The sequence below is a fragment of the Lagenorhynchus albirostris genome, chromosome X (assembly GCF_949774975.1).
Source record: "Lagenorhynchus albirostris chromosome X, mLagAlb1.1, whole genome shotgun sequence".
NCBI classification, from domain to species: domain Eukaryota; kingdom Metazoa; phylum Chordata; class Mammalia; order Artiodactyla; family Delphinidae; genus Lagenorhynchus; species Lagenorhynchus albirostris.
In genome coordinates, this window is record NC_083116.1 from 18,416,769 (window position 1) to 18,432,774 (window position 16,006).

At 40.2% G+C, this 16,006-nt stretch overlaps 1 protein-coding gene across 1 annotated transcript in view; it reads left to right on the forward strand.

Moving 5' to 3' along the window:
- FRMD7 (FERM domain containing 7) overlaps positions 1–15,724 on the forward strand; it is a 54,180-nt gene extending 38,456 nt beyond the window's left edge. The window contains 7 exon segments of the mRNA XM_060137272.1: positions 4,316–4,430; positions 4,651–4,798; positions 9,579–9,674; positions 11,047–11,210; positions 12,535–12,603; positions 12,946–13,021; positions 14,648–15,724. Coding sequence (XP_059993255.1) covers positions 4,316–4,430; positions 4,651–4,798; positions 9,579–9,674; positions 11,047–11,210; positions 12,535–12,603; positions 12,946–13,021; positions 14,648–15,724 — 1,745 coding nt within the window.
- Positions 15,725–16,006: the final 282 nt, after the last annotated feature.

The window sequence follows — 16,006 nt, forward strand, 5'->3', positions numbered from 1 at the left end:
AGGGAGCTCCAGGCAGAGAACATCCAGTGCAAAGGGCCTGAGGTAGGAGCATGCTGGGAGTATTCAAGAAACATTAAGCAGGCTTTGTGGATGGCTGGAACTGAGGGAGAGAGGGAGACAGTAATCATGGAGGGCTTTAAAAGCATATTAAAGACCTAGGACATTACTCTAAATGTGATGGGAAGCCAATGTAGCATTTGAAACAGAGGAGTGAAATGATCTGAACTAGGTTTTAACTACATCATGTTGGCTGCTGTGGTGAAAACAGAAATTTGTAGCGAGTAGTAAATAAGCCATAGTGATCTAATGTACAGTATAATAAATATAGACAATAATATTGTACTATAATTATGTAATGTGATAAATATTGCTACAATGGCAACCATATTGCAATCTATAAATGTATCAAAGTAACATACTGTACACCTTAAATTGCTGCAATGTTATATGTCAAATTTATTCAATTTTTAAAAATGAGAGAAAATAGACTTTATGAGGGATGGTGGAAGTGGGGAGACAAGATAACAGACGACAGCAGGAGAGAGAGAGATGATGGTAATTTGGACCAGCGTGGTAACAGTGAAGGTGCTCACACCACATGCTACCTTCTATCACTAATGATATTTACTCATTTGTATGTCATAGGTCTCTTCCTAGATTGTTATAGTCCTGCATGGAGAGAATGTTCCTATGTTCCTATGTTCCTATGTTTTCCTTAGGGTCAACGTAAGGTCTTGTGCTTAATACTTGTGCTTAATAAAGAGAAAGATTGGTGTGTGTGTGTGTGTGTGTGTGTGTGTGTGTGTGTGTTTAATTTATTTTTTAAAACAGCTCTATTGTGGTATAATGTGCATACCATAAAATTCACTCATTTTAAGTCTGTAACTCAATGGTTTTTAGTAAATTTACAGAGTTGTGCAACCATTACCACAACCCAGTTTTCAAACATTTCCATCATGCCAAAAGAGCTCTCTCATGCCCATTGGCAGTCACTCAACCACTAATTTAATTTCTGTTTCTATAGATTTGCCTTTTCTGGACATTTCATGTAATAGGAATGATAAAATATGTGGTCTTTTGTATCTGGCTTTTTTCATTCAACACAATGTTTTTGAAATTCATGCAAGTTGTAACATGAATCACAGCAGTTTGTTCCTTTCTATTGCTGAGTAGTATTCCATTTTATGGGTATACCACATTTTATTTATCTATTTACTTGGCCAGGGACATTTGGATTGTTTCCAGTTTAGCTATTATGAATAATGTTATGAATATTCATGTACAAGTCTTTGTGTGGACACATGTTTTCATCTCTCTTTTGTAGATTTCCAGGAATGTAATTGTTTTGTCTTAAGGTAAATTTGTGTTTAACATTTTAAGAAACTGACAAGCTGTTCACCAAATTGTTACAATAAAACCAGAAATGTATGAGGTTTCCAATTTCTCCACATCTTCACTAAAATTTGGTATTGTCTATCTTTGTGATTATGGTCATTCTAGTGCAATGAATCTCATTGCAATTATAATTAGCATTTTCCTAATGACTAATGATGTTGAGCACCTTCTCATCTGTTTATTAACCATTCCTATGTTTACTTTGGTAAAATGCATATTCAAATTTTTGCCAATTTTAAAATGGGTTGTCTTATCGAATTTTAAGAGAGTTTTATATATTCTTATTAAAAATCCTTTATGAGATATATAATTTGTGAAATTTTCTTCCAATCTGTGGCTTGACTTTTCATTTTCTTTGTGTGTGTGTGTGCTCTTTTTTTTAAATTGAAGTATAGTTGATTTACAATGTTGTGTTAGTTTCAGGTGTACAGCAAGTGATTTTTATATATATATATATATATATATATATAGACTGACTGACTAGAATCACCAGTAGAATGTTGGATAGAAGTGGCAAGAGCAGACATCCCTGTCTTGTCCCTGGTCTTAGGGGAAAGCACTCAGTTCCTCACCATTTAGTATTATTATGATGTTAGCTGTAGGTTTTCCAACTTTATCAGGTTGAAGAAGTTCCCTTCAATTTTTTGTTTGCTGAATGTTTTTACCATGAATTGGTGTTGGATTTTGCCCAATGTTTTTTCTGCATCTATTGATATGATAATGTATTTTTTGTCCTTTATTCTATTAACATAGCATATTACATTAATTAACCTTCACGTGTTGAACTGATCTTGCACTCCTGGGATAAATCCCACTTGGTCATGATGTATAATTCTTTTTTATATGTTGCTGGATTCAGTTTACTAGTATTTTGTTGAGGATTTTTGCCTCTGTATTCATGAGAGATATTAATCTGTAGTTTTCTTGTGATGTCTGTGTCTGATTTTGGTATCAGAGTAATACTGGCCTTATGAACGAGTTGGTAAGTGTTCCTTACTCTATTTTCTGGAAGAGTTTGTGAAAAATTGGTATTTGTATCTTATCTGAATATTTGATAGCATTAACTAGTGAAACCATATGGGTGGGCCTGATTACATTTTGTTTTGTTTTGTTTTGTTTTGTTTGTGTGTTACGCGGGCCTCTCACTGCTGTGGCCTCTCCCTCTGCGGAGCACAGGCTCCGGATGCACAGGCTCAGCGGCCATGGCCCACGGGCCCAGCCGCCCTGCGGCATGTGGGATCTTCCTGGACCGGGGCACAAACCCGCGTCCCCTGCGTCGGCAGGCGGACTCTCAACCACTGCGCCACCAGGGAAGCCACTGATTAAGTTTTAATGATATTTGTACATTTATCAATTTGGGAAAAAAATAAATAGATAAAAGAGCCATTGATTTGGTCTTTTTAAAAAAGTTTGTTATATAAAGATTTTCATTCTAATGTGGTTTTGAAATATATAAATACACTTCACCTATCTAAAAATGAGCATGCCATCTGTCTAAAACACAATAGAAAACCAAGCCAAAAGAGAAAATAACTTTCTAGTACTCAAAACTGATGCCCCCATGTCCATGAATTTTACTCAATAGGAGAGCACCACATGATTCCATGGAGAGTCTATTTACTCTTATAATTCATAAAATGCTAACAGGTTTGGATATCTGCATTCCCCTTTTTTCATGTTAAAATGTGAATTTTAATTGTAAAAATTGTTTGGGGTGCCCATTTTATGGTAGATTAGAAGTCACAATTTGGAACCAAGTAGAGACTTCTTCAGGGGAAGTCAATGACCAGGAAGTGATTCCTATTAATCTGACAGAGAGGGAAAAGGCATAATAATTATAAAGAACACACAAGAATTCAAAAATCAAAACAGTTTCAAGCCATTTACTGTAGGGGCAGATAATCCTATATACCTCAATTGCCTTTGTAGGCACAGTGCTATAATAGATGTTTATAACAATAAATTGGATATATCTAGAATAGATTATGAGCAGGGATAAACTTCCAGTGATTTGGAAAAGTGAGAATAATTTCCAGAATTATTCACTGACTGGGGATTCCATACAGCAGGGTTTTACTAGATTCCCAATGTACAGAGTGATGAATGGCTGTGACTGGCTTGCATTGGAGTTGGCATTTGTATTCTCCTTTCTTAATAATGCCTGATCAAGGCAGAGGGAGGTTAGGGGGCTGAATTAGTTTGCTAGGGCTACCATAACAAAATACAACAGACTAGGTGACTTAAAGGACAGAAATTTATTTTCTCACACTTCTGGAGGCTAGACATCCAAGATTGAAGTGTCAGCAGGTTTGGTTTCTTCTGAGGTCTCTCTCATTGGCTTGCAGATAGCTGCCTTCCTGATGAGTCCTCACCCAGTCTTTCCTCTGTGTACCTGCATTCCTGGTGCCTGGTGTCCAAATATCCTCTTCTTATAAGGATACCAATCAGATTGGATTAGGGCCCACTCTACTGCCTCATTTTTAAAATAATCACTCCCTTATAGGCCTTGTCTCTAAACACAGTCACATTCTGAGGTACTGGGGGTTAGGACTTCAATATATGAATTTGAGAGGGAGGTCACAGTTCAACTCATAACAGGGACTGATCAGAAGTAGAAGAGATCATCAACAGAATGTGGGAGAAGAAAATAAGAAAATATTCATCTATGATCCTGGAGCCTTTAAGACCTACACTGTGTCTGTGACTTCATAACAACCCACTGCTTCTTATTTGAAGAAGAACCAGTTAGGTCCTCCCCCACCACCCATATCCTGAAACAAATATACATATATTCAGGAGGTCTAGGGCTGCACTGGCTGCAAAGAAAGGGCTGTTTGGGGGAGGTCAGAGGGTCTGCTGGGTGCTCCACTGCTTAACTCATCAATGGTAATGTAAAAAATGTCACTTTACTGTCATGCAGCAGAACTGGGAGACTTTCATGAAGAAACAGATAGGAAATATTTGGCACAAACCCGGTACTTACCGAACCAAGACGATTTAGAGAGCAAGATCGTGCACTTCCATCAGAAGCACATGTAAGTACTTTCCCTGGCATCTGCTTCCGCCTGTTCTGCTGGCAGGGAAGACTGAAGCTGAGGACAGACTCTTAAAAGCAAGCCTTTAAGTCAGAGAAACTTCAGGCTCAAGAAAACACTGAGTTCCTCTTCGAGCTCTCGGGGTAGAGGTGTCATTCTTTTTTTTTTAGGCGTCATTCTTGCTGCATTTATTAGGCTTATAAATTCTTTCCCTTTGCAGTGGCAGGAGCCCAGCTGAATCTGACATTCTGCTACTGGACATAGCGAGGAAGCTGGACATGTACGGCATCAGGCCGCACCCTGCCAGTGATGGTGAAGGGATGCAGATCCAACTGGCTGTTGCTCACATGGGCGTACTGGTGTTACGGGTAACAGCTCTTTTCCTTTAAAGTCTTCAGTTTTGGGTGTTATCTTGGCTCAAACTTGAATGTCCATTCTCAAGGTGACCCCACCCCTCAGTCTTACCACCAGCAAGGAAAGGAGGCAGTGCTTGGAAGAGTTTAGGGTAAGTCTCCTCCCCTTGATGTCCTTTGCTTCCATTTGCAGTCTGGAGCTGACTGTTTTGATTCTCAGGAGCTCACACATTAGATCAGGCCAGCATGGTGAAGAAATGAAGTCAAGAGGCTCTTTGGAACTTTTAGACCCTAAATAAGAATACAGATTTTTGGCATCCTAAAAGCTTAGGCTGTGACATAAATTGCATTCAGCCTGTCCAAATCCACCAGAAACAACCTGAAGGGTTGTTCTCATTCAGTTAGCAGTTTTGTTGGAGGTGCCCAGTGCCAGCTAGTAGAGAATTAGTGCCCAACCCTGAAAGCAATGGTTGATGTTTACTGACTTATCCTTTTCCCAGGACTCTGTTTTCCAGAGAGGGCTCTCTCCATCACCATTAATCCTCACTCCTTGGAATGTGGCCAGAACATATTTTTCAACAGCTTTTCAGTCTTTTTGGACTCCTTCTATCTGTGAGCATCCAATGAATTTAGATCCAAGTTAAGGTTTAAGAAGCTTCAGAATGATAGGCAGATACCTAGACAGGTTTTGGAATGAATCACCTGTGACAAAGAAAGGGGTGGCTTCAGACCCACTGACCCCCAGGACTGAATTAGAGCACTGAAATAAGTCACAAAGCAGATCAGGTACAGACTTGGCAACAAGAATCTTAACCTTCTAATTTATGTGGTTATAAACTTTACAGCATGAGAGCCACACTGATGGACAAAAGACCCAATGGATCACAGGCACACCTGTTCACCCAGGAGGGAATTTTTACCCAGTCCACTCAAACCCTGATTCTTTTTTATTTTTATTTTTTTTTAGATAAGCAACAAAGATATATTATACAGCTCAGGGAAATATATCCATTATCTTGTAATAACTTTTTAAAATTTTATATTGGAGTATAGTTCATCAACAATGTTGTGTTAGTTTCAGGTATACAGCAAAGTGATTCAGTTATACATATACATGTATCTATTCTTTTTTTATTAATCTTTTAGAACATCTTTATTGGAGTATAATTGCTTTATGATGGTGTGTTAGTTTCTGTTTTATAACAAAGTGAATCAGCTATACATATACATATATCTCCACATCTCCTCCCTCTTGCGTCTCCCTCCCACCCTCCCTATCCCACCCCTCTAGGTGGTCACAAAGCACCGACATGATCTCCCTGTGCTATGTGGCTGCTTCCCACCAGCTATCTATTTTACATTTGGTAGTATATATAAGTCCATGTCACTCTCTCACTTCACCCCACCTTCCCCTTCCCCTTCCCCGTGTCCTCAAGTCCATTCTCTATATCTGCGTCTTTATTCCTGTCCTGCCCCTAGGTTCTTCAGAACATTTTTCTTTTTTTTTTAGATTCCATATATATGTGTTAGCATATGGTATTTGTTTTTCTCTTTCTGACTTACTTCACTCTGTATGACAGACTCTAGATCCATCTGCTTCACTACAAATAACTCAATTTTGTTTCTTTTAATGGCTGAGTAATATTCCATTGTATATATGTGCCACATCTTCTTTATCCATTCATCTATCGATGGACACTTAGGTTACTTCCATGTCCTGGCTATTGTAAATAGTGCTGCAATGAACATTTTGGTATATGGCTCTATTTGAATTATGGTTTTCTCAGGGTATATGCCAGTAGTGGGATTGCTGGGTCATATGGTAGTTCTATTTTTAGTTTTTTAAGGAATTTCCATACTGTTCTCCATAGTGGCTGTATCAGTTTACACTCCCACCAACAGTGTAAGAGGGTTCCCTTTTCTCCACACCCTCTCCAGCATTTATTGTTTGGAGATGTTTTGATGATGGCCATTCTGACTGGTGTGAGATGATATCTCATTGTAGTTTTGATTTGCATTTCTCTAATGATTAATGATGTTGAACATTCTTTCATGTGTTTGTTGGCAGTCTGTATATCCTCTTTGGAGAAATGTCTATTTAGGTCTTCTGCCCATTTTTGGATTGGGTTGTTTGTTCTCTTGATATTGAGCTGCATGAGCTGCTTGTAAATTTTGGAGATTAATCCTTTGTCAGTTGCTTCGTTTGCAAATATTTTCTCCCATTCTGAGGGTTGTCTTTTCATCTTGTTTATGTTTTCCTTTGCTGTGCAAAAGCTTTGAAGTTTTATTAGGTCCCATTTGTTTGTTTTTATTTCCATTACTCTAGGAGGTGGGTCAAAAATGATCTTGCTGTGATTTATGTCATAGAGTGTTCTGCCTATGTTTTCCTCTAAGAGTTTGATAGTGTCTGGCCTTACATTTAGGTCTTTAATCCATTTTGAGTTTATTTTTGTGTATGGTGTTAGAGAGTGTTCTAATTTCATTCTTTTACATGTACCTGTCCAGTTTTCCAAGCACCACTTATTGAAGAGACTGTCTTTTCTCCATTGCATATTCTTGCCTCCTTTATCAAAGATAAGGTGACCATAAGTGTGTGGGTTTATCTCTAGGCTTTCTATCCTGTTCCATTGATCTATATTTCTGTTTTTGTGCCAGTACCATACTGTCTTGATTACTGTACCTTTGTAGTATAGTCTGAAGTCCAGGAGCCTGCTTCCTCCAGCTCCATTTTTCTTTCTCAAGATTGCTTTCATGTATCTATTCTTGCTAACCCTGATTCTTGCTATTTCCTATTGCATGAGAGAAAATGGGAAGGGTATGAGAGCAAGACCGTCATGTTAGTTGTGATCTCTTTCATTGTGAATACTTCTGTGGACAGTTGGGAACAATATAGATGGTCTATTTTGTCCTACCTGAAATCCAGTCAAAGAGTATTTATGTATTCAGTACCCTCTATCTGTTCTTCATTGTACTATTCTTTCTTTAACAAAAAACAGCTTTATTGAGCTATAATTTGCACAACATAAAAGTCATCTGTTTTAATGGTACAATTCAATGAGTTTGAGTATATTTATAGTTGGGCAGCAATCCATTCATCCTCCTATCAGTATACTTATTGTACATCCACTCTGTGCCAGGTACTAGAGCCGCAGAGGTAAACAGGCATGACCCTGACTTAAATTCTAATAGGAACTTAAATTCCAGTAGGAGGAAGACAGACAATTAAACAAGTAATTATAAACAAATGTGATGTGCTTTGTGCTAGAGGAAGCACAGGATGCTAAGGTAACACATGTGAAAGGGACTTAACATTTAAGCAAGACCTGAGGAAATTATCCAGACCAATGGGATATGATTGGCTGATGAAGGAGGGTGTTCCAGGGAAAGGGCACACAGGCAAAGGCCCTGAGAAGGATAAAGGATGACATAATCAAGAAACTAACATTAAGCATGACATATGGCTCCTGTCATTATGATAGTCACAATTTATTTTGAAATAGCGATCAATATCAGACAATGAGTAATCAAAAGCTAATCTATCACATTTACTTTAGTTGCAGAAGTAGTATACCCAACAAAATAATGTGGTTACCTGTAGACAGTGGTTAGATGGGGACAGAGGTAGGAGTGACAGTGGTGGGCGTGAGACTTCTCAATATATTTATTTTTGTGCCCCCTTTGATTTTTGGACTATGTGAACAAACAAACAAACAAGAGAGTTAAACTGTTTGAGTAGTCCAGGAGAGCTAAAGGAGTTCAGAGGAGTTAGAAATGGGTGTAAGCTATGGCAATGATATGGAATATCCTAGAGGAGGTACTAGTCATTCTGGGTAAGGAGAATGAGGAGACCTATGGGAGGGAAGGTACAGAGTAGGATGGAAAGGTGTTTTCTGGGAGCAGTGAGATCAAAGTTATAGTCAATATAGTTGGGGCAAAAAAATCAAGCCAAAAGAGTTTAGAGTTGATGTAGGTGGTGCAGAGCTATTGAAGGGGTTTGAGTAAATGAGGTGGCAGAATAAATGGGATTTTTTTTTAAAGCAGTTGAATTTGGAAACATGGGAAGGGGGTGAGATTAGAGGAGCTATCGCAGTTCAGGTTTCCCCTGCTATTTGAAAGTAGAGCAGTCCTATGAAACCTTTCCTAGCTGAAAGAGTGTAAAGTGAAGAAGCATTACCTGAGGACACATTTTGCTAATGGGTGCACAAAATAAATCGAGATAAAGTACCGATGTACAGTTCAAAGCTATGGTGGCTTGATGCTGAGCTGCCGAGCAGAGTGTAGTTCCTGGGGAAGGAGCTTAAGAGGTGCCGCTCTCACTGCTCAGGGTGTGTGCTGGCTCTATAACAGCTCACTGCAAAACAAATGCTGATTTTTATTTTCTCCTTTTTTGGAGTAAAATCAAAAATCCTCTTTGGATTTCTTTCAGTTAGCAAAAACTTGTAATAATGTGGGTCTTTCGTCAAAGCGAAGTAAAAGCGAAGTGGCATAAAGTGAACTTTCGAAAAGTGGGGTATACCCGGATACCTGCAATCTTTTTCTACTGTGATCCCCTATCCTGGTTAGAAACTTTTCCCAGGCATGCCCCTTCTTACTTGCATTTCAGAGCAGGTTTGTGTCCCACCTGGAATGCCTTCTTTGGCCATAGCTTCTATCTAGTACAACTGGATCAGTCTGTGCAAGAGATAGATCAAGGATAGTCCTGTTCATGAAGTGCATTTTCCAATAGGTTTGCATTGTCTTACAAACCAGCTTGTGCTGAAATTCATCCTGAAATTTGTCATGTGTTTCATCATAGGGAAATACAAAGATAAATACTTTCAACTGGGCTAAAATCCGCAAGTTGAGTTTTAAGAGAAAACATTTTCTCATCAAACTTCATGCCAACATCTTGGTAAGTAGCTTTTGAATAACTTCTTTTACTTTCTACTCACTTGAGATTTCTTGGTTGTTTCTGCAAATGGTTTGATTGTGAGTGATGAAATCTGCCTGGCCCTGACCAATAATATTCTCCCTCTTTTGCCTCTACATAAATAAACTAGAGCTTTAGTCATATTTTTACTAAAGGCAAAACACTAAGAAATCCTATTGGCAGTTCAAAATGAATAAAGTAATAGGAAAATGGGGTGGCTGGGATGAAAGACAAGTCTCCTTAGAAACCATTTTTCAGGGATTTGGTAAGTCAAATGAAAGAGCCCAGATCTAAGACTGTGGACATATTAATTCAACGTTATTTGCTTCCTTTTATAAAGCATTTTCATCTTCTTTCCTTAAGCAAAAATAATTGAACACCTACTACATGCCAAATAATTGAATACCTACTCTTTCCCAAAGCAGGATGTGGGGAGTGGGTATATATTAAGCAAAAGAAGCAACTATTGGGCAAGGCTGCATTGTACAGGGTGGGACAAAGGAGCTAGAAAGAATTTTTTATGACTATAAAGGAAATTAAAAATATGTATCAACTACATTTTTGACCTACAGATAATTCAGTAGTTTGGGCTTCATTCTCTGAACCTTAGCCTTAGATAAAAGTGTTCATTTGAGCAGTTCAGAAGACTGAATCCAGTGCGCAGCTTGTGACGAATCCCAGGGCTGCATCCAGGGACCTGGAGAGGAATGAGAGAAGGGGAGCAGCAAAGTGGACTGCACACGTGCATGGGCAAATGGGGGTATATAGTGAGTCAGGAGATGGGGCAACCTTGCACTTTAGGTCTGGAAGACTAAGCTCCCCTACAGCCGATTAGAATACGCTAAATGAGCAACACAGAGCATCATAAAACAAGGCAGCATAAAGAGGGAGAATGTTTCTAGCTGGTGTGTTAAAAAGACTCATGTATATACAATCATCCTATAAAGCCTACCATTTGTAGGAAAGATCTCCTCCTCCCTCCCCTTTTCCTGTTGGTCATTTATAACTTCTTGTCACTTTGAAAGGATGTCCTTTGATGTTCATTTTAACCTAATTTACAACTTCATAAATATGTTCCTGGCAGAGAAGAGGGGGTAAAAAAGCATGTGAGGTGAGGAGGGTGTGCAGAGCAAGATTTGCTTCTTAGAGAAGGTTCTGTTTTTGAGCAGTGGCCCTGTCTGTTCCTTGGAAGTTTGCCAATCATTTGGTTTCAGTAGGTGTGAAGCCTAAGGGAGCCAAGTGGAAAATCAGAAGCTGGATGGGCCCCTGGACCAATAGTTTAGAAGGCGTTGGGATTTGAAGGTCTTTGATATTGTTGAAGGATGTTTTGCTTGATGGAAATTGGTTTATACAGGTGTTGTGCAAGGATACCTTGGAGTTCACCATGGCCAGCCGAGATGCCTGCAAGGCTTTCTGGAAGACTTGTGTGGAGTACCATGCTTTCTTCAGACTTTCTGAAGAGCCCAAATCAAAGCCTAAAACCCTACTCTGCAGCAAGGGTTCCAGTTTCCGCTACAGGTAATTAAATATTGCACACAGGCAAACTAAACACACAACTTCTTTTCAATAGCATGGAAGGCAGTAGGAGGAGCTTGAATTCTAGAAGCAATAAAGAATCCATTTCAATCACATAAAGGATGATACCCTTTACTGCTCATTCTCTGTGTGACTCATTACGTCAATATTTCCTAACAGGGAGGTAGGGGCAGGTGTACACCCCACTTAAGAGGTTAGATCAGAATTTCTGCAAGGATAAGGGGGCATATGCCGTTTGAGAAAACGTAGTCAATGAACCTACTGTTTTCCTTACGTGCAACTTACATGCTAGCCATAGGAAGGACAGCTCAACAACATCCTTTTGGTGGTGGTTAGGGAAAAGATAGGGTGAGAAAGCACTGCAGGGGCTAAGGGATTTGAGAGGTTGAACAATATTGTAGTGGAGGCTCCTTACTACACGTTAACACCTTGGAGGAAAGGAAGCGAGGTCAAAATAAGAACTTGTTTTTACTTGATCCCACCAGCCTAGGAGTTCTTTGGAAGACGCTTTCAAACTCTTAGCTAAGATAAAAAAATTCGAATCCAGTGCTTCCTGTGAAGGATTTTTTCAAGTAGTAGAAGCCTGCCCCAGTAAAAAGTGAGATTTTTACAACGTACATATTTTTATGGACTCTTTCCAAAATGTATTCTACAAATCCCTGCCTTTTTAAACAGATGATACTGAGGATATTTGTCCCTTTTCTTAATGACCTATTATAAACATCACTTATTATCCTCTGCTGGCAGCTGTAGTGCAGTGGCAGCCTCAGGGCGGGGGAGGCATGTCAGACCCTGCACCACAGTGATAAATGGCCCAGACTTTTTGGATTTTATTATGTCAGTGATTTCTTTTTTGGCTCTTGTGTTTCTCCCAGCAATCAGCTGGCTTTCTTTGCTAGTGTATGTCTGACTGGAGCAACCTTCTTCTACTGTTTAGTTAGCTGTTTTTCTCCTGTCATGGATTGCGAGACCAGACAAATAGCCTCATTAGAAACTATGTGTAAATTTGGAGGAAGGGGAAAGGCCTTTAAAGGAAAGTATATTAGTTTTCAAGGCCAGAATTTGTAACTGCTATATAGCGCTGTTCAGAAGCGTTTAAAACTTTCTGGGTTCTGAATAGTTGAGGTTGCTCTGCCGGATCCTCGGATAAATGGGTATATTATTAATGGGATGGTCAGAGATTCACGACATATGTCATTCATCCAGAATCTTTCGATTTCAACAATAAATGACACTTTTGAGTTTTAGTTAGCCTACTGGGTTACAAAGAGCATTCATAAAATTGTTTATCTTGATTTTATAATAGCGGAAGAACCCAAAGGCAACTTTTGGAATATGGGAAAAAGGGGAGGTTGAAGAGCTTGCCATTTGAAAGGTACATGGTTTTGTTTCTCTTTGTCACGTTGATTTTTTCTTTTTTAACATCTTTATTGGAGTATAATTGCTTTACAATGGTGTGTTAGTTTCTGCTTAATAACAAAGTGAATCAGTTATACATATACATATGTTCCCATATCTCTTCCCTCTTGCGTCTCCCTCCCTCTCACCCTCCCTAACCCACCCCTCTAGGTGGTCACAAAGCACCGAGCTGATCTCCATGTGCTATGTGGCTGCTTCCCACTTGTCACATTGATTTTTAAGTTGAATTTAGAGATTTATAGGGATCCTGTACTCACATGAAGACTATTTCAATTCCTTCTCTGTTTGGGGATTTCAGGAAACATTACCCATCTCAGTACCATGAACGACAGTGCAGGTCCTCACCAGACCTCTTCTATGATGTGTCAAAACAAGTAAGGTTTTTGAAAATTCCTTCTTCTTTATATAAATGTAATACATGCACATTTCAAATGCTTCCAGGAATTAATTCTGCCAGAATCTCCCAGTATGTAAAAAGGTTACTCTGGTCAAGTTGTGTTAGCCTCCTGGGGAGGTCTGTCAACTCAGTCTCCAGCCAATAGAAGACCATTGGGTAAACTGGTGTGTGTGCCTTATAGACTGGAAAGATCTGGCACGTCTTTAAATTGCAACCTGTATTGCTAACATCTTGCAAAATGCAGATCCAAACGAATTTCTATGGCTTTGTATTTTTAAAACTAAAAGCTGCTTTTTTACCTATGAAAATCTTAAGGCTTAGAGGAAGCTATAAGGTCTTGGGTTAAGTTTTTTTTTTTAAGGTTTTTTTTTTTAATAAATAAATTTAGGGCTTCCCTGGTGGCGCAGTGGTTGAGAGTCCGCCTGCCGATGCAGGGGACATGGGTTCGTGCCCCGGGCCGGGAAGATCCCACATGCCACAGAGCAGCTGGGCCCGTGACCCATGGCCGCTGAGCCTGCGCGTCCGGAGCCTGTGCTCCGCAACGGGAGAGGCCACAACAGTGAGAGGCCCGTGTACCACAAAAATAAAATTTAAAAAAGTAACTTTAAAAATAAATAAATAAATTTATTTATGGCTGCGTTGGGTCTTTGTTGCTGCGCATGGGCTTTCTCTAGTTGTGGCGAGCGGGGGCTACTCTTCATTGTGGTGCGTGGGCTTCTCATTGCGGTGGCTCCTCTTGTTGCTGAGCACAGGCTCTAGGAGCGCAGACTTCAGTAGCTGTGTCACACAGGCTCAGTAGTTGTGGCGCACCGGCTTAGCTGCTCCACAGCATGTGGGATCTCCCAGGACCAGGGCTTGAACCCGTGTCTCCTGCATTGGCAGGTGGATTCTTAACCCCTGCACCACCAGGGAAGTCCCTTGGGTCAAGCTTTTAAAGTACTTTTGCTATGTAATTTTGTTAAGAACAAAGTACTATTCTCCTGGAACTGTGAGATGATGGCTTCATTTGAGTTTTATAGTATGAACCATTGCTCTCTCTTGAAAAAAATTAATTAGAGGTCTCATAAACTCTGTCTTCATTCAAGTCAGAGGCAATTTTTATCTGAAAGGCATCACAGAGGTATAATGCTGGAAGGTACCATCTATTGATTGACCATCTCATGCCATTTACAGCCCTCCTCCCCACCATTTTACAGAAAATAGGGAGGAGGCTGGAACAGGGAGGTTAGGAGACTTGCCTAAGGTCACACAGCAAATAAAGGCAGAGCCAGGACCAAAAGGCAGAACTCCTAGCTCATGAATACAGCTACTTAACCATACTGCTTGAAGTACACTGCTGGCTCAAGTAGATAGAGAATGCGGAGGCTGGGAGTGTGATGGTGTTGAGAAAGGAAAGTGTCATGTGTATTTTTCAGCACATAAATTGGGAAGTGGTACAAGTTATTACCTTTTATGTATCTATTTATCAACCCTGGCATAGAACATGGGTTGAAAGGCCTTTGTGAAAAACTACCTTTGAAAATTCAAGGCTGATTTAGATCCCTGCCCCCACCCCAACCAAATGGCTTTTTCCTTCTTTCACCAACATGTTCTTTCTCTCAAGGTGGAAGATTTGAGACTAGCCTGTGGCAGTGGGTACTACCGAAATGTGAATGGAGTGCACGCCTCTGAGCCTGTGCTGGACAGCAGGAGGAGAAACTCTGCAGTGGAGGTGACCTTTGCAGCCGAGCTGGAGCATTCCAAACCGGAGGCAGAGCCCACGTCATTACATCAGTCCCAGAGCAGTTCCTCATTCCCTTTTATTTATACAGACCCTGTCTTTACCACTGACCCCGATCCTGACTACTTTGAGGAAAGGAGTCCTCTAAGCTCCTTCCAAACAAGCTGTAAGTTTGCTGACAATCACACGAGCACATCTTCTGCCCTTATAAGCAAAGTGAGTCCAGCAAGGCAGCTAACTTACACAGATGTGCCCTATATTCCTTGTACTGGTCAGCAGGTTATTATGCCTCCCCAAGTCTTCTTTTATGTGGACAGACCACCCCAGGTGCCCAGACAGTCTCCAATCATGGCAGAGGAAAGGGAAAGGCCAGACAGCTGTCTACAGCCTACCGCAGTGAAGCCAGCCAAAAGAAGCCCAAGGAACCTCAGAATGAAGAGCTTTCAGCAAGACTTTCAAGAACTCCATGAAGCTATGGCCCAAACTACTGGCAGGGGCAACCTCAGTGTAGATCTAGAAGAGGAAGATCCAAATTTAGAAGATGCATTTGCATATAACATTCAAGAGCCAACCCCTAAACGGTCCCAGAGCCAATCAGACATGAAAACTATCCGTTTTCCTTTTGGATCAGAATTTAGACCTTTAGGGCCTTGTCCTGCTCTGAGTCATAAAGCTGACCTGTTTACATATGTGTTTGCAGAGCAGGAGTTTCCAACAGTTTTAGTGGATCAGGGAGCAACAGAAGGGTATGTAGCTAGTGAATCCAGTGATTCTGAATCAGAGATTCTTAAACCAGACTACTACTCTTTGTATGACAAAGGAATAAGTTCACCCACGGCCAGAATCCGCTTGTCTTCTGGTAGCCTACAGCTAGATGAAGAAGATGAAGATGTCTCTTTCAATACATCAAGTGCTGAAGATACGACTTTGTGAAAACCACGTAATTACTTTTTAGCTTAAAACGTGAACCCTATGAACATTTCCAGGCCAATTCCATGTTACTAACTTAGGTGAAACATAAGGAACCTTCTGCAAAAACCACTTTCTTTGTTACTATGCATTGGTATTAAGGGACTCTTCTAAGATTAGGCACTTAGCTTATGAAAGATCCAGCTCTGCCCCATTCCTCAAGCCTCACTCTTCTATTCCCTCTGAATCATTCTGGAACATGCCATTTCCTCACCAGCCCCATAGCAGAGTGAGGTGGGTATTTGTCGTCTCCATTATACATTTCCCCAAAGA